This window comes from Halictus rubicundus, chromosome 12 (genome assembly GCF_050948215.1).
Source record: "Halictus rubicundus isolate RS-2024b chromosome 12, iyHalRubi1_principal, whole genome shotgun sequence".
Classification (NCBI taxonomy): domain Eukaryota; kingdom Metazoa; phylum Arthropoda; class Insecta; order Hymenoptera; family Halictidae; genus Halictus; species Halictus rubicundus.
The window spans coordinates 2,565,107-2,589,586 of record NC_135160.1 but is presented as its reverse complement, the minus strand read 5'-3'; the positions used below and the strand labels follow the sequence as shown (position 1 = coordinate 2,589,586).

Genomic DNA, 24,480 nt, shown 5'->3' with positions numbered 1-24,480 from the left:
GAGTAGTCTCGTTTCTTTCTTTGAATATCGAGACATTCGAAAGATCGAAGAACGCAATCAACATATGCACCTACTGGAACCTATATGTGTATATATATATCTATATGTATATATAGTAAATATGTAAGTACACTTACGTATCGTGTAGATATCGATATTTGCTTTTCGATTTAAAGTACAGGTACAGCCATTTATCGAAGAAAATTCTAACCTAAAACAGAAAATGATCGTGCGTCGGTGGGAGTGTTGTTCCGAGATAAAAAGAACAACAATAAAGAACCGTGATTCTATGGGAAACGTTTAATCAAAAATCATTGAAGTACATTTGTCTAGTGCACGAAAAAGTGTTAAATTTTGGCAAAGCAGAGAGTTTTGATAAAATCTGTTCTACGTAATTCCTCTTTTGTACTTTGCGACGTTCGATCTGCTCCGTTTGAGCGTGTTTTTCAACCATTTCCTAAAAATTCCAGTTACACAAGGAGATAGAAAGACATATTGCGTTTTAATTGATACAGGTGTGCTGATTATATTTGATTTGACCGTGATGCGCAACTTTCTTGTTAGCTGAGCGATATCGTAGAGTTTTCCGAGTTCTGAGCAATTTAACGAACTTTAAAAGAATCAAAACCAAGCAACTGCGATTATTCGATGTTCGGTTATTTGTCGTTTCAGGTATGCTAAGTAATGTCGTCTGCAAACAGCATAGAATCCTTGGGAACTTTACAGTGGGATATGATTGAATTAGCCAGTCATCTGCGGCAAGAACGATTGTTTGTTAGTTCGGAACAACAAAATTTGCAAATACTCAACGAGAAGGTACGTATTAGAGCTGTTACTTATGAGATAGGATACCCGGGTTACCCTTGAGATACCTGGGTAAACAAAAATTATCCAGGTACTCGGGTAAACAAAAACTACCCGATATCTCATGAATAGACTGGCGATCTTTATGCAAAATGAAAATTATTTGGATCAATTATAAGAAGCAGAAGACATACTACGATTAATTATTTCCTTGAACGATCTTAATAAATTTAAAATAATATATCAACATTCTTAGATTCTTATTATTACATGAAATAGTTGATAGCAGATTTCCTTAATGTTTACAAAGCAATTCGTGTTTAGTATTTTTCTACAAAAATAAACGTATTTCATTATTAAATAATTAATCATTTCATATTTATTATTTCATACAAAAATATGAATTAACCAAATACTTGAATAAGGGTCAGATTATACTAGGCAGGTTAGATGCTGAAGGTCTATAAACGCTAGATACAAAAATAGGGTAAACAAATTCTGTCGGCAGAATTTGGTTACCCTGCTTTTGTATCTAGCGTTTATAGACCCTCAGCGTCTAACCTGCGTAGTATAATGTGACCTTAAAGCATACGGAGCAGCACGATGGCTCAGGCAATAATAGCTCTTGTATCCAGATGTGAGACCTTATGAGATACTCGGATACCCGGGTATCTCCCATACCTGAGTAAAAGTGCTAGCTTTAGTATGCATAATGAATGGCTAAAGATAGAAATTGAAATACGATATGCAATGGATATTGTGGCACGCACGAAACTGCGAGACTCGTTTATGTTTTTAGGTGTTGTACGCTTCGTCGAATTTGGCTCGGCAAGCATGGATCACGGCGCAGCAAAGAGTGAATCTGAATCGACTGATAATGTCCAGACCGGATTGTACACCCGCGTCTTGCTGTCAGAGAGCAAATACATTGGAGAATTCGCATTTTGTGGATGCGTATAAATACCTACGTTACCAGGCTTGTTTATCTTATGGAGAATTCTTAGGAGCGCTTAGAAAATCTCCGAAACTTCTTGCTTCGTGTTTAGTGGAAGGAGAAAAATTATTACCAGACTCTGTGCAAAATATTGTTCAGTCGTTAGCGGCAGGTTTATACGGTAGCTGCTTGCTGCCAGAGGATAAAATTTTAGTATTAAAGCTGCTGAGACATCTGATGTTGCTACAGATTGTACCATCGGATAATCCTAGAAGGTTACTCAGACATGGCACCTGCGCGTTTTCTAGGTTCTACTCGGTCTTTCATGAGAGCGTCTTTTCGGCGAAGTTCTTTTTGACTGCTGCTTTACACAATCCTATTGTACAGTTACTAATGGAAGATGAAATGTTTCTTGACATCGATCCGGACAAAGCGCCTATAAGATTTCCTCCATCCGAAAGATTGAAAAAATTTGGAAAGGAGGGTACTCCCGAATACGAAACCAAGTTGCAGCGTCACAGATTGTGGACAATCAATTCTTTGTTTCGTATAACGCAAAGATTTATAGTTGGTATACGAGAGAATATGCACTGTTTCCCGAGCAGCGTGTGTTGGTTGGTGAGACAGATGGCGGGCCTCTTAGGGAAGAACGGGAGCATCGATGCGAAAGAGGTGCATGCGATGTGTACAGACTTGGTTTTCACTTATTTCATATGTCCGGCGATAGTGAATCCGGAACCATATGGCATTACGGACGCCCCCATCAGTTACGTTGCAAGATTCAACCTTATGCAAGTTGGACAAATTCTACAAATGCTCTCCTTGATGAAGTATCAAACTGTGGACAGCAAAACGTTCGATCTTTACCGAAAATTTGACAAGGATTCTGTCTCCTCGATAATAGACACGATGGTAGATAGCGCGACAGAAGAACTCGAGAACGAACCTAATATCATCGATAGTAACAAGCTGAGAGGACCTTCCCGTTCTGCTGCTCTCTTCACCGAAGCAGAATTGAACGCGCTGATCACGTTTCTACAAACCGTAGGTGCAGACACCGCATGTGCTACGGTAGAAACCGATGCACAGTCCAGCACGTTCGATGCGAAACAGTTGGTCGACATGCTCTCTCAATTACCGCCTGGTTCGTTAATCAACAATAAACTGAATAATAATACGTGCATCGAAACTGCCAACAGACGCGGAGGTTTTCTAGGAAAAGGTGATTATTTACGTATAATTGCGTAACTTTTGATCGTAATCGTTGGATTTTTATGTGCCCTTTGCTTTGCCAGTAACTAGGGCTAACTAGGCAATTGTCATTGTGTGCGCGAGAAACCACTGCCGCGGCTGGCCTAGTAGCAAAACCGAAGTTAACGAAACAGAGTTGGAGTTCTATCGTCTATTCGATCGTCGACGATAGAGAGGAGTGGAGATGAGAGAAGAAAAGTACGAGAACGATGAAGAAATTGTGTTTTCTCGTTCGTTGTAGGAAAAGGATCCGGAGCAAGAGTATCGTCGTCATCGTCGTCGTATTCGTCTAACGCGACCAACGACGGGGGAGACGAGGTGAATGGTGTCTCGACCCCCGAAGAAGAATCGGTCGACAAAAGTTCTCAGGATGTTCTCGTGATTCCGTTTGGACCGAACACGGGAGAATTCGTGGGACTTCTCAGCGAGCAGAAAGTATGTATCTGGAAATCTTGGAACTATTGTGGAAAAAATCGTTTGTGCTGTGCGAAAGCAAGCTTCGCTCGTTCTAATATTATTGTACGTTTCCTCTTCGACGATGTAGGTGTTGTGCACAGAGCTTGAAAATAATATGGAAAATGGATCGGTTACTCTGAACCTTTCGGATGCCATGAGAAACGTGCACAACACACGGGATAGTTGTAGCGCCGAACGTATCGAGACACAAGAAAAGAAGACACGGTTTTCATTATCCCACGACGAAGGTATTCGCATGTTGTATCCTTCACGCGACAGTCTAAAGCAGTCCCGTTCAGCTATCGCCCGTGCGGTCAGAGAATTTGGTTCCCCGGGCATAACGGGCCCTTGGCCGCCGCAATGCTTGCTGAACGGGACTGGTCTAAAGTCTAAAGTATAGGATTGACAAATGTCAATGTAACGATAAATCATTGAATTTGTTTATTATAATACATATAGATACTACCATAATACAATAAGTATACATAGCGTAGAATGCACAGTATGTAATACACATGTATTGTTGTTACTACAAGTTATTGAAACTCTCGTTAACGTGAAATACTGTTAGTTTTGTTCGAAGGTTTCATTGGAAATACCTCGGACAATTTGGAGGCTGTGTCGGAGGCTGCCTCGAATCACAGCGTTGCTTCTTCCCTCGAATTAGAAACAGAGGATCAAAACGATAATTTGTCGGATATGGTGTCGGCCAGTGTTTCGGGGCGTGGTACACCCAACATATCAGGTGAGTTGACACAAAACCTCTGTAGGAAGCAAAACACGCCAACGGTATCGTGAACGCCTTCGCGTTCGTATATATGTATGTGTTTGTGTGTGCATAGGTCGTGATACGCCGTCGTCTCAGATCACCGAGGGAGACGAAGGGAGAGCGACCGGTGAGGCTCGACAATTGGATTTACCTGCACCAAATATACCAACAAAACAAAGCCGGTCCGAAATAGACGACAAGTTTTGCAAATTTGAAATAAAGAAGCTGATCGAAGGTAATTCCCTCGGCGGCGAACGAAGACAAGTAGGCTTAAGTGCCATCATCCAATGTTTCTATACTTATTTGCAGGGGATGAGACTGTCTCAATGGTGTCAGACACGTGGTCGACGGATGTCCTGGCTTCGGACAGCGAGATGGTCGAACAACAAGAGAAGCTAGTGTATCCTCCGTCGAGCGAACACAATGTTCACATTTTACCGGCGACATCGGAATCAATTCCGCAGGCCGTGTTAGATGTCAGCGAAACGGCATCCGAAGCATGGAGTACCGATGTGTTGGCCAGCGACTCGGAGAGGCTGACCGAAGTTGACACCGACGATACTGCTAGCGTCGCAAGGTACTTTTTCAACTTGGAGTAGAACAACTTGGAACTAATTTGAAACATTCATGGAAATTCTCTACATTCTACACCCGTATACTTGATCATTTATACTACATGTACATTTGTTTTATTCGTAGATCCGACGACACCGCGAGGTCCGAAATTGAAGTTGAAGCACGCAGCGAAGCAGAGGTTACCGAGGACACGTTGTCGCAAGCAATACCTCGTAAGAATCATTGCGATAGTTGCGTTCGTAAACTTTCTATTGTACTTTTCTTTTTTATCCGTGTTTAGAACACAGCGAGACGTCGAGCGAGTGTGTGTCAACGATCACCTGTTTCGAGACGATGACGATTAACAGAGAAGGTGCGCAATTTTCAACGACCGTGTCTCCGTCACCGATGACATCACCCTCGGTGTCCTCGACGAATGTGACCGGACGAAACGATATCGTCAGAACCGAGTATCAAACAAACACGGTAGAATATGTCGACAAGAACGCCAACAACATCGGTAACATTACGTCGGATTATGTCGATAAATCGTTGCGCGAGGACCGACTGGTTCATTTGATAGACAAACTTAATATCGACGATGGAAAGAATAGTATGGATCGGCAAACAAGCTCGACTCACAATCATATAGGAATCGCAGCTGTTACGCCGGCGTTGCTACTAGCTAATCATATCTCACCACCTAGTTTGTCAAGTATGGAGAAGTCGCGCAACACCGATGTGAAATCAGAGGTCTGTTTATTCTTATATTGTTCTATGATTAACGGCGGCCGCTGACTATTTCTTTGTTTCTCTTGCGGCTGTCTAGGAACTAGGAAACAACGTTGTCGGTGGTAGCGATGGTGGCAGCGGCGAAAAATCCGGTTCGGAGAACGTAGCTGGCATGAGTAGGGGCAGTTTGACGTCCAACAGTAGCAGTTCTAGCTCCGAATCTCGTTCAAAAACTACAAATTCGGCGTTGCCGTTGTCAACGGGTGGAACGCTGGTCAACGGGAACTGCGAGCTGACTGGCGATGCCGCTGGTACCGGTGACTCTCCGAAACCTATCATGTCCAGCGGTGCGATTCCGAAAAGTATCAGTTTTGATATGACCGCGGAACGCGGGGATAAGGAATTGTTAGACGACGAGCAAAAGAACAAAAGAAGTTTTTTCGGTAAATTGAAAATGTCTCTGAGGAATCGTCGAGGTAAAACGCTTCGTGGCACCGATGACGCTATCGGCAGATGTTACGACCGAGAAGCCGGCGGTGACGGTGTCGACGTAGGTCGACATCGGTTGCGAAGAATAATGTCGGAGGACGTGACGTCGACATGTAATGTGACCATAGGTAACTATAGTCTACTTTCTTTCGAATGGAAAATCAGAGAGAGAGAGAGAGAGAGAGAAAGAGAGAGAGAGAGAGAGAGAGAAAAAAATAATAATCGAGCTGATGTATTTATGCAACTCCTTCTAGATAGCACGGATGATATTTTGGCGAAATACAGGAGAAAACCGAGTGTAGCGAGCGACACGGCATCGATTGAAAGCAATCAGTCACGTACCAAGGAAACCACCGAGGACGAAAGGTTGCTCATAGATCCTAATAATGTGGAATTATCGTACGCGTTTGCCGATGCAAAGAGAAAGTTACGTATGGTACTCAGTACAGCCGATCTTCAACATATTCCCTGGACTGCTACAACCGAGGTACCTTGTACAATCCCTTTATCCTCCAAGTTTCAATTCGATCGAATTAAACAACACATTTTGTTCCAGCGAAACGCCTGGTCGCGGAAAGAAAACGAGTTGGTTGCTTTCCTACAATTACAATTAGCTGAAGCTATTAATTTACAAGACAGAGCATTGATTGCTCATTTACATGAAACGCTGCGCTGCGTACGATTGTTCAACGACGACGGGTGTAGAAAACTATTTAAGTCCTTGCGCGAAGAGTACCAAAAACGATCTCCTTACATCGCCTATTTGATTCGATGTCGTCAAGGTTTACTCTCTACCGTGGCTCATCTGGACAGGTATAGTGAATAGCGTATCGTAACGTTAGAGGGAGGGAACGAACGGTGATACCTTGAACAAGCTTTGCATCTCATTCGTATTTTGATTTTTCAATTGCGCATAGGTTGTGCATCAGAGTAAAGTGTGATCGCGACGCTGTCAACAATCACCTTGTGTCCGTTTGCGTACGGGTCTTTTTGGAGAAGCGAGAGTCACTGCTCTCGCGTTTTTGCGACGAATTCAAAAAGCTTACACTAACAGATGAAAAACAAGATTTGGTCGATAATTTTCTGGGAGAGGTTCACGCAAAGATGGACAACGATCCGATATGGCAATGTAAGTGGCAGCACGTGTCTAATATGGTTCATAAGCATGGTACATCGCAATAAAGTAATGTAACGTAACGTAACGCAGTTTAATGTAATATAATGTTCGTAGGCGCAAGTGAAAATCAATTGGCATTGGCCAGAGTTGTGGTGGAAAGAACCGTGATGGCGAGAGTTTATCACAATGCTCTTTATCCGAACGGAGACGGTGACGTTTATAGGGATCAATTGCTTCATGATCACATCAAAAAGTTGTCCAAGCTCGTCACTCCCAATCACAAAGATCTACGTATTCCAAAGATATACCATTACGAATGTCCCTGGCCATGGGCTCAAGCGGAATTAGCCGTAATATCAGCGTACAAAACTCCCAGGGATAAGCTGCAGTGCGTCTTTCGGTGCGCTACCACTATTATGAATTTGCTTTCGATGGCAACCGAGAGAGGAGTACCCGCGGCCGACGATCTTATTCCTGTTCTGGTCTACGTTATCATAAAGGTAAACCGTATGTGTTGACATAAAAGTCGACGACTTTTAAGCACATACAAGTATCTGTATCGTGTGCTTAAAGTGTACATATGTATACGTATGTACACAATGTTTAATTTATCAGTGATTCTCTTTTTAAACGACTCTTCTATTGTTCATGGCTTTTCAGACTAATCCGCCCTCCTTACTTTCAACTATACAATATGTGGATAGCTTCTATGGAAACCGACTAGAAGGCGAAGAACAATACTGGTGGACGCAATTTTGTTCTGCGATCGAATTTATCAAAACAATGGATTAACTTGTGTTTTTAAAGTAACACAATACCGTTGGAATTGTAGAAATAGTGTATCATACTTTTCGTCGTCTTTGTTGTCGTTGTCGTCACAATAATCACAGCTCTTATAGTCATCGTAATTATCATTTTTTTCTCTTCTTCCTTTTCGTTATCGCAGCTGTCGCTGGCGATATCAACGTACATACATAGCAACGTTACCGTTATTTTCTGCTGCGGATGCTGCTGCTGTTGCTGATGCTGTTGCCGTTGCTGTTTCTGTTTGTTCTTGCTAATGCTCCATTGTTGCTTCGAATTATCTTTCTTGAATTACTGTTGCTTTTGCTGCTGTACAGACAGCTTACGTAGCTAGTGTGATTTCTGTCGCTTCTTTATTAATTCTTTATTAATTCTTCTTCTTGTTATTAGAGTTATTTTCATCATCGTTCAATTCTTTTTTCCCCCATTGTTATTATTATTCATTCTCTTTTCGCTGCTAAACCTACCATCGATGATGTTCCGTTGTTGTTGTGTTGTTGTTGTTGTTACTAGTACGCTATTGCCACTATTACAACTAAATGAATTGATTTCTCTTCTATACGCGTCATCAACGACGCTGTTACACTGCGGAGATGTTTATAGAAATTCTTTATACACATATTTTAAAAGCAATAACGAGATTACATAAAATAGTGAGTGGAACAAGGATTATTTGCCAATTCCTTTAAGGAATATGTCGATTTATACTGCTTGAAAATACCAAGTTACGAAACAAGCAACTTTTGTATAAAGTTTTTATTTTATTAAAGAATATCCGTATGATAGAGACGCATGTATTTTTTTATATCCAGTTTTTAACAACTAGCGTTCGTGTTACTTTATTAAACTTAGGAAAGTTGCAAGCGATTTATCTCTGTATATACTGTGTACGTGTAATAGAAACTAGCAACAGGCTAACAATTTAACAGCAACTTATAGAACACTTTCATGTAATTTCTTATTGTATTTTCAAATTTTCATTATAGGTTTACGAATTAAGTATACTTCACAATTTCCTATACTTGCATAACGTGATTAAACACATTTATACACGTAATTTTATCTAAACATTCTTTACAAATTAGAATAAGTATAATGTAATTTAAGGTAATTTACTTTATTACTACTACAAAAATAAATGACAAATCTTACAAACTTCTCAGACAATTTTCGATATAAAACAAGAACGTGTATAGCGGATACAAACGTTTGATTAAAATTATTTTACAATCATTATCGTTTATTGCGCAAATACAATATATGTATTTATATACAAATGTATTAGAAATTTTCTAATGTGAAGATTCTAATGTGCAAATTGTTTTGGATACAGTCAAATAAGGTTGTCCATGTAACTATTACGAGAAAATGGACATTAACGCTCGAATTTTCGAAAAATACTGTTTACTCGCAATATCGTCTACCCACGTATAATAGACAGCTTTTTGTCTCGTAGCCAAATTGCCGCCTGCAAGTGCTACAATGCCAAAGAGTAGGGATACAACAAGAGGCGTTCGTTCGACTGTCGATTGGTTGTCTAGGCAAGCGGGAAGTTTAAATCCATTGGATTTAATATTCTTATTTCGTGTCAATGTCTAAAAAATTAGTAATCTATTTATTTTAATTTAGAATGTAATATTTATTAACATTGGATTTCGAAGTATTTACATCAATTTTACAATATTGAAAAGTTAAAAAAGAAGAAATATAATAAAATGATAACTGTAGAAAATATATTTTAAAAATATCCTTTACAGAAATGTTTATTACAAATAAGTTACAAACAAATATGTTACAAATAAATTATCGTAGCATACACTGAAAAATGTTACTTACAAACAATGTGTATATATTCACACATATATATACATATATTTATAATTTTAACCTCACAGACCCATCATACTATCATTCTTGCACACCATTATTTTATCATATAAATATTTCCAACTACTATTGCTTACAATTAAATCTATTTATAACTAATAATACAAAAAAATATATAACGTAATTTTGATTATAATAATTTAAATATATTACAATATCTATTATACAATATATACAAACATTCAAGGAGCATTGCCGAAGTTTATCAATCCTCACCGAATAGACCTTTAAATTGGTTGTATGGGTTGCCTCTCTCTTAAAAGTCGTATTTCTTTCTAAATTCTAAGTGTCGCCTCTTGTTGTATCCCTACTCTTGGAAAATGCATTTCACAAAATAGTCAAATACGCAACTTAAAATTACCTAGATATACCTCCTTTTTGCCTAAAGCTGGAGAGTTTGAGACTAATATCCCTATCTTTTTTTTTGTTAGGAAAAGTTTTAGATCGTTTCTGATCCATAAGCCTTATACATAACTTATCACAATATAATTTCTTATATCTAACATCGAAACTTTCTTTTTCTTACACGCTATTATTGAAACTTATAGTCTAATATTGCATTTATTGCAGAAGTCATTAATGATTTTTAATACTATCATCTTTGGCTCTCTTAGAAATATATGTGCATCGTAGGGAGGTTTCCAATTAATGTCTTATGGCATTGTCCGAAATACAGGGATGAAAGACAGGTGCTATTTAAACCTAATAAACTAATATCCCTACATTAAGAAACACAGTTGCGTCATCTGACGTCGGGATTGTTGTACAAATTGGTAACTAGCTTAGACTTTATGTTATAGATGGCGATGAAGGTTTCTGAGCTAAAACGACATGTATTTATATAGATAAAGATAAATATTACACATAAATGGAAACATCAATGAATAATCAACAATTGAAAATGGTCAATGTGTAACATCGGGTCAGGCAAATTGAACGAACACTATAGCACGATTAATTCTAATTTGAACAAACGTATGTACGGAACATATGTAAGTACTTACTTATAATGTAAGTATTAATGTGTATCATGTGTAGTCATGTGTAGACGTATAAATAAGCACGTTGTTATTCATCCTGTATTGTAATAAAAAATGTACTTATACTGATAATTCGTTATTTACACTGAATTACCGTAGTTTTAATTGAAATCAAAATTTTATCTTTTGTTTCATTCTTCATTTAGACATGTAAAAAAATAGCGTAACAATGTTAAGGAAAATATTAACGTTTCATTCATTGAACAATGCGCCTATGTCATTTCGAGGTAAGATACCTTTTATCGATATTCGTTGTTTACCATTCGATCAAATATATTTATTGGACAACATGGACAACTTCGAATTACATAAAAATAAGATTACTAAAATAATAACTTGAAACAAAGAAAAGGTTCTGTACAGGTACCCCATTGGCAGCAAAGGTTATATTTAGAACATTGTCGCAAGTAAATATTGAAACCGACGGAAAGTGGGATTTGTTCAGTGCCGTTTGTTTAGAACGTCATGCAATAATCACAAAACCCATGGAGGATATAGAAAGGCGATATCAACAGATGTTGGATCAAATTGAGTTTGAGAACAGTTTACTGTCAGATTTTGAAATACAAATGAAAAAGGAAATAAGCCAAAAAGGGAAAATCGTATCTACAAATGAAAACGTAGATAAAACCCAAACTCAAACCTTGCAAGATTTCACAGATTCTAGCAAAGCAGAATTAAACAAATTTCAGTTTGCGCCAAGAGTAAATGGTATGGTAAATTTACTTACTCTGTTACTTGTTTCCATAGTGTTGAGTTTTCTAAATGCTAATATTACATACCATTTCTTAAACTATGGAAGCTGAAGAAGACAATCTCGTAATATCGTTAAATCGTAAATTGGACAAAACTTTAGTGCTATTGGTAAATGAACAAATAGGAAACGCTAATGTTTGGATTCCACCACAAAACATACGTAAAAGTACAGAGACTATGATAGAGGCAAGGCTTGTTACACAGTATATTGTCATAGCACTTTCAAAGAAAATTGACTCATCGATTTCTGATACATAAACGTCCGTTTATTTTCTTTTTTTTTTAGACTGCACAGAGAACCGTGCAAGAATGTTGTGGTGACAATATAAAAGTAAAATTTTACGGCAATGCACCGATTGGCTTCTACAAATACAAATATCCAAAAGGTGTCAAGATCGAGGGAAGAGATGGAGCAAAAATATTCTATTTCCTAGCAAAGTATATAAGCGGAGATGTTTCTTCCAAGTTACAGCACTGTTGGTTAGATAGAGAAGAACTAAAAAAGGCTGTGCATCCTGATCTTCATAAAAGCTTGTCTCAGTTTTTGTTGCCAGAATAGAATAACTTGATATGGTCAGTATAGACGTTACAAAGAATCTTCAATTTTATTATATTTTTGTTAGTATCTTATTAGTATGTACAGTTCTTCAAATACAAAGTATGAAATTTGTGACTCTTCGTATGGTTCATTGAGCCCTGGACGAATCGATTGGTTGCAGAATGTTCTATACTTGCACGCTTGGACACATACATCTGAAACAAAAGTTAAAATAGATTTCAAGAAATTACCAAAGCCTCTGTGTTACATGAATATTGTAGAAACATAAATACATGTACATACATCTGAGCATAGACTCAAAGGTAAAAACGCGATGAAAGGTATCGTCGAAAATATATGTGAAAGGCAAAGCATATTAAAATCGACCACATCTTCTCCTTCCAGTGTACTTTGAATCTTTTGGAACCTTCTTATCCTGTCTTCGTCGTCTTTCCTTTTTCTCGGCAATCCAATCTCTGCTCTTTTTTAATGGTTTACCTCTGGCTTTTCTGATTTGCTCTCTAAGAAAGGAAAAGGAATAAATACTTGCACTGAAATTGGAATTATTAAAAAGAAGTTTCATAGTGATTTGTAAACCAATGAAAATATCAACCTTCTGGATGCGTAAGATATAACACTATTGTCGTCGTTTACACCTAAAGCTTGTGGAAGAGCCATGGGTCCTCCAGTCATTAGAACCAGAAAGAATTTTTTTGCTTTGGTACTGTTTGGAAAATCTACAACGACGCCGCCGTAAAAACCTGCCTTTGTAGCTTGAGTTGTAACTAATTCGACTTGTTCGTTGTTTTCAGGGTAAAACTGAAAGACTGCTCTAGCAGATCTCGATAAGCACGAGTATAATGTGGAAAAAAATTGGTATACACGCTTCGACGGTTCGTGCGAACTTTTATCAGCATTGCATAACCATTGCAATGCAGAGATACTAATTGCACCGTCGAAACTTCCTGCTCTAAATGGCATTCCCTGACCCATATCTCCTAACATTAAATCACCCTCGACTTCTCTTTCCAACGCCACACCTGTCGATACATAATACCAAAAAAACTAAACAAGATAAGACGATTAATAGGTAGTACATGAAAAATCTCATTTAACAGGTATATACTAGCCTAACATAGCCGATGATATATCAATTCCAATCCATGTATGACCATATTCCTCGATAACACTACCGCTTAGACCAGAACCGCATCCGATATCTAGAAGCAAGAAAGTTTTGTCTTCCGGCAACAGAAGAAGCTCTATAGCGCGTCTGCACATTTGCTCTTGTATGTCTATCATTCGAGAGCTGCACGATTATAAATACGTATTAACTAACATCTATTCGTTGAAAGAAAATATAAGAAGTAAACAAGCATAAATAGGAATCAAATAATAAACTTACTTTTGTGTATACTTCCGAGCTTCAGATTCATTGTAGAACTACAAAAGAACTCGACCATATCAAGTGTTACAAACTGATTAATAAATTAATTCTTACCACATCGGGTGGAGCTAAATGTTCTGGACGCCGCGACATGTTTCCTTCTGCTTTTTGTTTTCGTGTGTCAATCTGTTATCTTTATGAAATGTTCAATGCATCAAATCGTCACATGTCAGACACGTGGTTTATTTTTCTTCGATTTTGACCACAAAGCATCCTTAGTCCTTACAGAAGCGGAACTCGAGCGTTCTTCAATCAATTTTCAATATGCGCATGCGTCTGGAAGTAGGAAAATTTGAACTTCCAGTATGCTATTGCAATTATTTTCAAGTCACAATCCACCTATATACCATAAAATGCATTCGTCTATTTAGCTTTAATTTTTAACCTCAAAAATTACGAAATCTCAACGAGACGAAAGCATCTTGAGTTTTGGAATCACCAGTTTGATCGTTTTGCCACTACAAGGGATGACGGCGCAATACACACATGTAAACCTGAACGTAGTAGATATTAGATAAGTACATACATATACCCACATACGCACGCCTACATATTTATCTACATCCGCATAATATATACAGATGCATATGTAGGTATGTGCTTAAGTATATGTGCTTATACATGTAATACAACAAAACAAGATGTCTCGATAAAATGAAATGGAACTGTGTAAAGACTTAAAGAACGAAGAAGATTTATCTTATTTTCTACATTGTATGTAACAAGAATTTTTTACTGTCACGATTACAAAAAGATAAGGTAAGCTGATAATACGAATAGAGTGGTCGAATAATTTTGACAGAACGTTCAACGGTGAGACTTTTACCGCACCTTCGATTAAAACGGTTGATTTATTCCAATTATAGTAAGTGTTATCAGAAAGACGATAGACGATAAATGATAACAAAGCACAGTTAAAAGTGTGAACGAAAACAGAACTTATTTTTAAGAAACAGAACAACGTTTACGAGCAGCATGGTTAACCCAAATCTACCAGACGTTCCAGTTCCTTTGAAAAACATAGAGCAATATTTAAAGATAGCAGCCACTCATCATGAACTAGATCCTGTTGTTAGTTATTGGTGTATGTATTGGATCTTGCTATAATGTTTTGTTACATTATAGATAACCTACAGTTGCAAGTTATCATGCATCTTGAAAATCTAACAATAAATAATAATTATAGGTCGCCTATATGCGCTCCAAACAGGATTGAAAATTTCAACGAAAACGACAGAACAAACAACTTTCTTAATAAAATTAATGGATTGGTTAGAAACAACTAAAAAAGAATTACGAGAGAACGAAGCGATTACAAACGATATAGTCGCGCAAGCACATTTAGAGAATTGGGCTCTCAAGCTTTTCTTGTATGCCGATAAAAGGGATAGAGCTGGTGATTTTAGTAAAAAAACAATACAAAGTTTTTTCACTGCAGGCCTGCTTTACGACGTCTTGACTGTATTCGGCGAATTAAGCGAGGAAGCAACGCAAAAAGGAAAATATGCTAAATGGAAGGCGACGTATATTCACAATTGTTTAAAAAATGGTGAGACACCGGTACCAGGACCCATAGAGGACAACATGGAAGATTTGGATTCAGGTAATAGCATGGACGATGGTGTTCTAATGGTAACGATACTGTAGAATCTATAGTGTAGCTTGAATTTTGTAATGGTCCGGTTAACTCATCGATTTAGTCGAAGCCGACGACAGTGCTGGAAGTCAGGAGAAACCAGGGGATGGTGAAGCATTCTCAGATTCGAACAAAAGTAGTAACACTGGCTACATCGACCCGTTTGATAGAACAACACACAATATGCCTAAGAAAGGGAGTATAGAGGAAGGATCTTCTGAAATTGCAGATGACTACCGTCCAATTCCAAAAACGGAAACAGAAGGTATTATAATAAAATGTAAATAGTATCGAATTCGATCGATTCATATGGGATTTTGCTTCAGGAGGAATCAACTTGTCGTTGGAACAAATGAACAAGGCACAGAAACTAATTAAATGGGCTGGAAGCGCTTTAAATTACGACGATGTGCCAACAGCTGTCTTAAATCTTCGGAAAGCTATAAATCTCTTGACTACTGGCCAAGAAGCAGATTAAACTGGATCGTTGATTGTTCTTTCATTGACTTCGTTGTAAACACGTACGTTTAGCATATAATTGTTACAAAAGTAAAAATTATAAGTTATTTATTGAACCGTTTGTGTTATTACATACAGCCACACCGAAAACGAAAGCTGTTTTTTCTCTTCTTAACATACTTGTCCTTGTATGCTTCGAAAATCGAAGATGAATCGATGCTTGTATTGAAATTTGTCACCGTAACATAAGGCTGATTAAATTGTTATGATTTACGATAGACGAAAGGAACATGAATGAAAAATAATGATATTGTTGCATCGTGAGTACAAGCGATAAACCTTTCTCATTTTTGCTTATTCCTTTTCGTTTTCAAAATAGGGAAGGAGAGAAAATATTATCGGTAAGAAACACCAATAGAACGATTTTTACGCGTTTATGCATCGAATTGTTTGAGCTCGTCCGTCTGCTTGATAAGCATAATTTAACGTTGATGTGAAATCAACAATGAAAACCGTATACGTGTACGTGTAAATATGTGTATAGGTATGTAAATGAATACGTATATGAGTATGTATTGTATATGTATATAATATAGTATCGATATCGTAAATATGGTGTTTGGTATCTAAAATATTTGATGGCGACCTTACATACTATAAAATACTAATCACCCTAAAGAACGAACCGGATTCTTGGTTGATTATATGAATATTTTAAAAAATTTTGAGTGATATCGCTACGGTGCGTTCACCGTTTGAAAAAACGAGATTGTTGGGCTTACGAATATGCTATTCCGTGCGTCTTTATTATTCTGTGCCCTTAATTTCACGTGGTCTTTCCGACAAACCTCGATTTTGTTGGACACGAGAGAGAGAGAGAAAAAGTCGGAATATTAAAAATCTGTACGACTATGACGATAACGAGGCTAACTAAAAAACGTATCACGATCTACGATTACGTGGGTACTCGGTTGCTTGTAAACGCACCAAACGATAGATATTGTAGATGAATGGGTGACGCAGTTCTTGTTTTCGATCTATTCAACGATTTTTGGCTAACGTGTTTTCGCCTAAATCGAATTAAGGGACGTGCTTAAAAAGGAAAAACGAGAAAATGAAAAGTGCACTGAAATGCTGATATTGATTATCATCTAAGGACACGTACATCTTAACACAATATCACGGGAACACATTAATTCGAATGGCAGTTAATACCTTGTGTTTGAGCTAAAGTTTCACATCGACCTTCACGGTCAACTATATTAAGTATTATAATACCATACCGCAGGTAACTGGGTTATCAATCGAAACGATAGTTTTGCTCTTTCGAATTCGTAATTCGCCATTCATAATTCGAAATTTGTAAAACCCGACTCATTCGAGATGAAGATATCCATCTCGCGGTTTCTCCGTATCGTTACCTCTTATTGTTAGGGAGGATCTCGATAAGACGAGCGCAACGCGACGATGTAAAACGCGGGCGAGAATACTTCGGAGGAAGAGTATGATTGAGGCGCGAACGCGGACGCGAATATGAACATGAACATGAACATGAACATGAACACGAACACGAATACGAATACGAATAAGAAACTCGATTATCACATTCGATAAGTATTCGCATAGGTGAAGCTACAAATTTCGGATGTTGTCGAGTCAATTGATTTCCATTCGACTCGAAACGTGGAAGATCGTAAGGATAGCGAAGCCCGTGAGACTCTTTTCTTTCCTGTTGTTTGTTAACGTGAAGTTTTTAGCGTGACTGTCGGCTATAATCTCGGATTCTGTACGCGCAATCAAAGTCTTGCGTTGACTCGTACGCGGACGCATCAAACAGTCTTGGATTCAATCCTGCTTTTTGGTTTTATCGTCTAGACCGTTCGCTGTGACCGACTGCGCGTCCTCTCGTCTCAATTGCCAGTCTATCACTAGACGTCCTGTCAGCATGAAGAAGAACACCTAAAACAAATTCGCGGTGTTAACGTTCAATATCTAACACGTGGTAATGCAATAGTACGCGATAGTCGTTATATCGTACTCTTACCAAAGCTGGTGCGATCCTCTCGAATTTATCGTTGACCATGTAGTGAGAATACACGGCCATTAACATTAATAAGAGTAACACCGCGTTCGACGCGTTCTTTATCTTGTCTGAAAAGGTAAGACAGTCTTGTCAGCAAAATAACGCAGAGAAACTGGTGCAGTCGAGCAGGACTGTGGAAAGGGGTAGATTGTTTTGTTGTTTTCTTACGGCTAGGCACTATCGCCATTGCAAGCCCGCAGATGATCTCGAGCGATCCGACAACTCTTCTGTACCATTTGCTCGGTACTTTGAAGTCCAACGTTCCGGAGAGGGGAAACACTTTCGCGTACTTGACATATTCTTTTCTCTGCAACACACAACAAACAACGCGAACGCGCTGGTCAAACGCAGCGAGCAACCGAGGCGAAAAGGTGGTTGTTCTTATACCATCGGACAGTATAGTTACACGCGCGAAGAAAATTATCACAATTGTCTGGCCAGTGAACACCGAACGCTGGCACTCGCGACGATATTTGGCCCATTACCAAAAGGATCGCAGTTTATAACTATAACTTTGGGCATTGAGTAACAACAGTAGACGAAAATAATCTTTTCACGAGTCGCATCGAAGCGAACCGAATTATCTTAAGATTTGATCGTATTCTACAAAAATGTTGTTCGTTCGAATCTTACGATGAACCGATCGCGTACCGAGCATTAAACATCGATGACTCGATCAGGTGGATTTCGCTGTTTACTTGTCGCAAAATTGTTTTTCATAATGATCTCGCGTTTCTGCCTGTATCGCTTTCTCTATATATCTCCTCAGCTCTTGAATTGTTCGATATTCGAATATCCGATATTCAGGAATTAAGAGTGGCAGAATAGTATCGTTATCTGTTTACCGGAGAAGAAAAGAAAGGGTAAAAAAAAACGCAAACACGCGCGTTATGATCGCGTAGTTTCTATCGAGCAGAGAATCGTATCAAATAGTCTTGTTAGCGAAAACAACTGTAAACTTGCAACTCGAAAAATATAAGAAACGAGGAACCCGATTAATATACACCGTAGAAATTCGTTAAGACGAAAGGGTGGACAAAAACAATACTACTTGGGATTGGGACGGAAGGGTGGACGAGGGAAAATAAACGTATCGGAACAGAACAGAACAGAACAGAACAGAACGCAACGCAACGGCGACACGACACGATACATCGGTTGAGCACGTCGTGACGTGCGAAAGTTAGAGTAGGAAAGATGAGAGAGGGTGTGAGATCTGATAGCAGACAGGGCCAGGGTCAAAACGAATACGGAAATATTGGCGAAAAGAGAATCTCGGTCGAGTGAAACGCGACCCGTAAGATGGGGTAAATTTCTGTTATATAATTACATTCTAAAAGCAAGCTTTGACTCACCAAGTCCTTGTGAAGATCCTTGCTGATGTGCGAAGTTAACTTCATGGTGCCGACGAAAACAAAAAATATTCCGAGGAGAACCGAGAGTGACTTTAGGACGATAGAGCCCATATTTCGGGACCGCGAGGCTGTTAGCGACACGAACACTAGCAGTACGGAAGAATCGATCGGAATCTGGGCTGGACGAACGACGAGGTGTAGCCGTGAATTCAGGGTGATGCGCGACTTAGGGACGCTCGGTAAACCATCCGCCCCTTACCTATACATATCTATGGATTTTCGAAACTTGTTTTCACCAGCGCTCTGCAGAATTATTCAAATCTTATAAACGACAGCTATGTACACGATATATCAATGTTCATACTTCCTCTTCTCTCTCTCTCTCTCTTTCTCTATCCTTCTCTTGTGCACTCTCTTTCTCTCTCTCGGTTTTGTTCGGTCTATTCCGACTCTGCGACAGCGCAGAGCGTGTGCGACGCTAGGACGCTCTGCGTCGCGTCGCCTCACGTTACCTTCTGTCCTGTAACCTAATTGGTGGGGTTTGTAGACTCCGGGTTCGTTGTACACGAAATTGATTACTTTTCTTATGGTTTTTGGTGATCAATTAAGCACAATACTAGTTTATCTCATGATATTTATTTAAACAGAATAGCGAAGGAAACGATTATTACCTCGATTTGAAAAATATATATGTACATAGAAGACACGTTGTAGTCGTTAAACGGATCGATTACCCTAATAACGCTCGTCGTTTCATTTCGAATTCAAAATTGTACGTATACGGCAAACATTGGAAAGAAAAATGTCGAACTTACTATGATACACTGCGTGCCTCTGAACAATATATGTACACATTTAATATTTGTATTTACAGCATTTTTATACAAATTCTTCTTTTCGGACAACATTCTTCGGTTTGTCGTTTAACGAGTTGTTCCAATCGATACCGAATGCGACAAATATATCGCTCCAAGTTCAAGGTATGCTCATTTTCGTTTTCTCTGATACGCTTTCGCGTTACCAAAGAATTACCCTTGATCATACAATCAGCGCCGAATTAACTATTATTAAGGTTCTGACTGTTATTTATAAGGACAGTCATGTTTGCGTTATTGTTTGCTAAGCATACAGGTTTTTTGCGCCGTACAAGTACAATTATTTTTCCGTGTACGTTCGTAGATGTTTTTTTCCTATTTGTACCGTTACAATTAATCGACGACTTTTCCATCTCGCGTGATCCTTGTTCCGTCACAGCTATACCATTCTCTTTCTGTTCCTTGTTTACTTTGCTCTCTTCGTTTTCTATTTTTTCATCTAATTTTTCTGCGAGGTTTGCTCTGTCATTTTCCTTGCTCGTTCCTTTTTTGTTTCGAACGGTTTTGTGATCGTTTTCATTGGTTTTCATGTGAATTTTAATGTTTCCGTCACTCTCATTATTACGATCGCAGTCATCGTCGATACCCTTAGTGATGCTATCAGGAACACTGTAGTCGCAATTACTATTAGTCCTATCGGCTTCGACATCTCTGGAAACAGTTCTACTGCGAGTTTTGTCGTTATCCTTATCGTTACCGCCCTCGTCATCGTTACTGTCACCGTCAGCGTCACCGTTAACGTTACCATTACATCCTGGTTTAGAAATTTGAAAAGTATTACTCGAAGAGATGTTACATGTCGCATTAGTATTTGAAAGCGCTGCATCTGTTCTCAAGTTAGTTGATGCTTTGTCAGCCGGTAAATCGATCAAAGAATTACTTTCTAATACTTGCTTGGATTTTGTATGTTCTACAGGCGACGGTGCCACCGTTGTTTCATTTTCTTTTGTATCATTCTGGACGGAGCCCTGGAAAACTTGTTGAAGCGCATCATTCGATTCGACTGCCTCTAGCTTTGTATTCATTTCAGCAGGTTTGACGTCATCCGAGCGAATCGTGTCGGGTTGCTCCTCGAAATTGGTTTCACCCTTGAAAACGTGGTTTGTCGTTGGTCCATGTTCCTTCGCGATCTTCGACGTATCGTTTCTTTCGTCGAGACTATCTTTAGGGTGATGAACATCGCTGGCGTTATAATTACGAATAAATTTCTCAATGTTTTCAACGTTTTCCACGGTCTCGTTTTCAACGTGTCCGATATTTTCGCAATATTGTTCGTCCAGCGATACCACAGTCGCAATACACGTTGCGACAGCGTTAGTGGTAGGGGTAGCGGCACGGATAACGATATTCGCATTTGTTTCGTCGGTCGAAATGACGGGTGATTCCGGTTTGTCACCGTTTGTCCAACGATCTTGCGATTTTTCGCGTCTTTTTCCGTTGCTAGAGCAAATACTCGGAGTTTCATAATTTCCCGCAAACCTACGTCGATCGCTTCTTTCGATAGATTTGTTTATATCGATGGCCTTTTCGGACTTGAAGGTTTCGCAATATCGTGTACGGTATTGTCTCCTGTCGACGTCCTTTAACCGCTCTTTCGGTTGATATTCGTAATCCTCGGAACGAGCGCTTCGTTTATTCGTGGACCTCGCGTATTTCTCCGACTTCTCGATATTTCGTGAATCGCGAGATTCTCTCTTAGCAGCTGATCTCGATCCATCCGCGCTGTCGGAGTTGGTATCGTAACGCCTGACCGATCTCTCCCGATAATCGTTATACTTATTTGATTTGCTTCTGGTGTATTTCTCGTCTCGAGAACTTTCGCAGAAAGATTGCCTCCTGCGCGATCGACGATCTCCCCACGGTTCGGTCGTGCGACGATCTTCTCTTTGCTTGATTCGACGACACTCGACGCTATTCGATCGATAATCGTCCATCGTAATTGACAATCTTTCAGCTGACTTGCAGTGTCTCTTCGCGACACGTTCATCCGCGTCATTCTGACTTGGTTGTCCCGCGACGGTGGTCACTCGATGACTACGCTTTTTGCCTGATTCTTGGACGGACGAGCTGCGATTACGTTCCGTGTTCGAATAGGTGATGTATCGCGAGTCAGAATATTTTTCCGAACCTTCGAATCTCTTTGTTTTCGTATGCTCATGTCTCTTATCGAAGACATTATTAACATCCTCGCGCGGTTCTTTATTCGTTGATCTCAGTGCACGTTCTTTAACTTCGAACTCGACACACTTTATGTTCATCGTCCTATCCGTTCCATCGTTTTTTTCTCCATCCGCAATGTCAACAATGTCTGTAATGTGCTTCCGTTTCTGTTGAAATCTGACATTCGAATCCATTTCGTTCCTCCCTTCGGCTAAACAATTTGTTGCCGTAAACCGTTCCTTCTCGGAATATTCTTCTACAGCGGACAATTGCATTTCTTTGGTACGAGATGGCTTAACATCGGTCACAGAGCCATTTTCTTTGTCGCTTTCTACCACATAACCTTCAATGGTTGGAACGCAGCTGTTATTACAACCGAATTTGCTCGGTTGCTTCCCTCTTTTCTCCATAGACTGCTCTTCCGCGATTCTTTTGAGTAGCCGTTCGCCAAACACTGTAAGAGGCGTTAAGGTAGACTTGGATAGGTTAGAATTTTTAGTTGGATTATACGATGATTCTGTTTCCGCCGATTCGTGTTTATTTTGGCTGAGAGGTAAAGAAATTTGGTCAGTTATCTGCCGAGGAATTGTAACGTTATCGACAAAAGTCGGTTTGTGAACGCGATCATTTCTTTTGAAGTGTGCGCCTCTCTTGAACATTACATCGTCGAGCCTGCATCAATTGTATCGGATTATAAAAGATGTGGTTTCGATGATGCGAGGGAAAAAATGTGTACTTACTGTTTTCGCAGATCTTCGATCATTCTATCTTTCCGTGCAATTTCTGATTTCGCAGTCTTCAATAAAGAGGCCAAATTCACTTCCAAATTTTCGTTAACCTTTCGAAAATCTTCCAACTTGATCGTAAGTTCTGCAATTTGTTTCTTTAATTCTGCATATTCACGAGTATTACTTTCCGTCTGGGTTTCTAAGAACTGCGGGCATGGTATGATCGCATCTGTGATGCAAAACTTAACCTAATTTTCGAAGAAAAAGACCAGTGTTACGATACTCACATTCTCCTCTAACTTGATTTCGACACTCGGCAAATCTTCGTAAATATCAGTATCATCCTCCATCGTACTTTTAATTGTGATTTTTCGAAGCGTCAAGTGGCAGCGAATCGTAAGATTTTCATCCTGCTGCTACGGAACGGTTTCCCGTGATCGACGAATCCCCCCATGCACCTTTCATTCTTGCGTATATATAGAGTGCGGTGTGTAAGCAGTGATGAGATATCGGCCAAGTTTTCTTGCGCATGTGCGCCTAAAACAGTATTTGAGCAGTGATATTGGCGGGAAAGTACCGAAATACATAATCTCTTCCAAGACGCGTTGAGTATCCTACGAGTTTTTGATAAGTTATTGTTAATATTTTATTATGCAATGGCAGCTAATATTGTAGAAGGAGCTACAAAGAGGCATAGAGTTTGCTATTTTCAAAAACAAATCATGACAATTTTTAAAAATTTTGCAGGGTGATCAAGGTACCCCATTCTATCAAGAATTTTACTTTACTGAGGCTAAAATCGCCGCGCATGCGCGAGAAATCTTGACCAATGTCTCATCACTGGTGTATATACAGTGTAGAGTGTAAACCGTAGACTGTAGACTATACTAGATGCGCAGCGTGCACGCACGCTAATACACGAAACAAGCACCATTGAGCACGCCCGCGTAGAAGAGGACAGGATAATATAAACACTGTACTATGTGGTACCTATCGTATCGTAAATATGTATGTAACATTGTTCTTCTATTTCTTGCTCCAAAGTAATCGACATCGATAAAATTGATATGTACTGGATAGAACAAATGGTATAAACGTAAATAACAAGCACTTGTTCAAGAGGGTTAACGTCCTACCAATGTGTAGTTTCATTTTAGTTCAGTTCAATTGCGAAAGTGTCGCTTGCCCTATTTCTTTTTATTTTATAGAATACAAGTTTAGACATTTTTCTTATAGTTACACGATGCCTCAATGTACCGTATAAAACTATCAATTATCAATCGATCACATCGAGACATTGTTACCGAAGTTTGAAGAATTTTCTCTTGTACTCTGAACGAGACGACGAAGCGACACCTGTCGGAATTATCGAGACTCGCGTTACCTGTGGCGTTTTCCCATTCGTATTCTGCGCGTACATTATGCTAGGTAAGTATGTATTGCATTTTACTCGCGTTGACAGTCTCTAATTTTCTTTTGCACGAAACCTTAACAAATACGCTTACTTTTCTTATCAATGCCACTATTTTAAACTCAACTGCTGTAGCAGATTCCGGATCTCGGATTCCACATTCCAGATTTCAAAACGATCGAAATATATTTATA

The 24,480-nt window shown here is 39.1% G+C and overlaps 6 protein-coding genes across 16 annotated transcripts; 3 read left to right on the top strand and 3 right to left on the bottom strand.

Annotated features, from left to right (window-relative positions):
- The first annotated feature begins 1 nt into the window (after nucleotide 1).
- Gapvd1 (GTPase activating protein and VPS9 domains 1) lies at nucleotides 2-9,069 on the top strand. 3 transcript variants are annotated; one of them, XM_076798192.1, is made up of 16 exons: nucleotides 168-515; nucleotides 673-816; nucleotides 1,604-2,960; nucleotides 3,231-3,424; nucleotides 3,534-3,693; nucleotides 4,017-4,190; nucleotides 4,288-4,449; nucleotides 4,524-4,791; nucleotides 4,914-5,002; nucleotides 5,071-5,522; nucleotides 5,599-6,118; nucleotides 6,245-6,477; nucleotides 6,547-6,803; nucleotides 6,908-7,119; nucleotides 7,222-7,607; nucleotides 7,768-9,069. In XM_076798192.1, exons 2-16 carry the CDS (start codon nucleotides 685-687, stop codon nucleotides 7,897-7,899), a joined length of 4,728 nt encoding a protein of 1,575 aa, XP_076654307.1. In that variant the 5' UTR covers nucleotides 168-515; nucleotides 673-684; the 3' UTR covers nucleotides 7,900-9,069. The 3 variants fall into 3 exon arrangements, with proteins under 3 accessions (XP_076654306.1, XP_076654305.1, XP_076654307.1); XM_076798191.1 differs by lacking the exon at nucleotides 168-515 and adding an exon at nucleotides 2-123 and having other exon boundaries at nucleotides 6,245-6,803; XM_076798190.1 differs by having other exon boundaries at nucleotides 167-515; nucleotides 6,245-6,803.
- A 1,495-nt stretch (nucleotides 9,070-10,564) lies between these two features.
- On the top strand, nucleotides 10,565-12,537 carry Mrpl46 (mitochondrial ribosomal protein L46). Of its 2 annotated transcripts, XM_076797545.1 has the most exons (6): nucleotides 10,565-10,790; nucleotides 10,985-11,065; nucleotides 11,202-11,549; nucleotides 11,641-11,780; nucleotides 11,881-12,167; nucleotides 12,314-12,537. In XM_076797545.1, exons 2-5 carry the CDS (start codon nucleotides 11,008-11,010, stop codon nucleotides 12,151-12,153), a joined length of 819 nt encoding a protein of 272 aa, XP_076653660.1. In that variant the 5' UTR covers nucleotides 10,565-10,790; nucleotides 10,985-11,007; the 3' UTR covers nucleotides 12,154-12,167; nucleotides 12,314-12,537. The 2 variants fall into 2 exon arrangements, with proteins under 2 accessions (XP_076653660.1, XP_076653659.1); XM_076797544.1 differs by lacking the exon at nucleotides 12,314-12,537 and having other exon boundaries at nucleotides 11,881-12,267.
- Nucleotides 12,177-13,925, bottom strand: LOC143359551 (18S rRNA (guanine-N(7))-methyltransferase). 4 transcript variants are annotated; one of them, XR_013083131.1, is made up of 6 exons: nucleotides 13,634-13,924; nucleotides 13,538-13,575; nucleotides 13,263-13,441; nucleotides 12,746-13,172; nucleotides 12,436-12,653; nucleotides 12,177-12,347 (listed from the first exon to the last, which is right to left on the bottom strand). XR_013083131.1 is itself a non-coding variant. In XM_076797541.1 (5 exons), exons 1-5 carry the CDS (start codon nucleotides 13,670-13,672, stop codon nucleotides 12,509-12,511), a joined length of 828 nt encoding a protein of 275 aa, XP_076653656.1. In that variant the 5' UTR covers nucleotides 13,673-13,925; the 3' UTR covers nucleotides 12,177-12,508. The 4 variants fall into 4 exon arrangements, 3 of the variants coding, with proteins under 3 accessions (XP_076653656.1, XP_076653658.1, XP_076653657.1); XM_076797541.1 differs by having other exon boundaries at nucleotides 12,177-12,653; nucleotides 13,634-13,925; XM_076797543.1 differs by having other exon boundaries at nucleotides 12,177-12,653; nucleotides 13,263-13,352.
- A 234-nt stretch (nucleotides 13,926-14,159) lies between these two features.
- On the top strand, nucleotides 14,160-15,998 carry Vta1 (vesicle trafficking 1). Of its 2 annotated transcripts, none has more exons than XM_076797538.1 (6): nucleotides 14,160-14,338; nucleotides 14,446-14,663; nucleotides 14,766-15,182; nucleotides 15,280-15,480; nucleotides 15,542-15,736; nucleotides 15,813-15,998. In XM_076797538.1, the coding sequence occupies exons 2-5, from the start codon at nucleotides 14,555-14,557 to the stop codon at nucleotides 15,691-15,693; spliced, it is 879 nt and encodes a 292-aa protein (XP_076653653.1). In that variant the 5' UTR covers nucleotides 14,160-14,338; nucleotides 14,446-14,554; the 3' UTR covers nucleotides 15,694-15,736; nucleotides 15,813-15,998. The 2 variants fall into 2 exon arrangements, with proteins under 2 accessions (XP_076653653.1, XP_076653654.1); XM_076797539.1 differs by having other exon boundaries at nucleotides 14,320-14,444; nucleotides 14,530-14,663.
- On the bottom strand, nucleotides 15,766-19,246 carry LOC143359554 (putative acetylcholine receptor chaperone). The gene is made up of 4 exons (XM_076797546.1): nucleotides 19,113-19,246; nucleotides 17,926-18,064; nucleotides 17,719-17,825; nucleotides 15,766-17,633 (listed from the first exon to the last, which is right to left on the bottom strand). The coding sequence occupies exons 1-4, from the start codon at nucleotides 19,221-19,223 to the stop codon at nucleotides 17,520-17,522; spliced, it is 471 nt and encodes a 156-aa protein (XP_076653661.1). The 5' UTR covers nucleotides 19,224-19,246; the 3' UTR covers nucleotides 15,766-17,519.
- Flash (FLICE-associated huge protein) lies at nucleotides 19,113-23,403 on the bottom strand. Of its 4 annotated transcripts, none has more exons than XM_076797533.1 (3): nucleotides 23,163-23,403; nucleotides 22,888-23,104; nucleotides 19,113-22,819 (listed from the first exon to the last, which is right to left on the bottom strand). In XM_076797533.1, the coding sequence occupies exons 2-3, from the start codon at nucleotides 22,908-22,910 to the stop codon at nucleotides 20,170-20,172; spliced, it is 2,673 nt and encodes an 890-aa protein (XP_076653648.1). In that variant the 5' UTR covers nucleotides 22,911-23,104; nucleotides 23,163-23,403; the 3' UTR covers nucleotides 19,113-20,169. The 4 variants fall into 4 exon arrangements, with proteins under 4 accessions (XP_076653648.1, XP_076653647.1, XP_076653649.1 ...); XM_076797532.1 differs by having other exon boundaries at nucleotides 22,888-23,074; XM_076797534.1 differs by having other exon boundaries at nucleotides 19,113-22,601; nucleotides 22,888-23,074; nucleotides 23,163-23,398.
- Nucleotides 23,404-24,480: the final 1,077 nt, after the last annotated feature.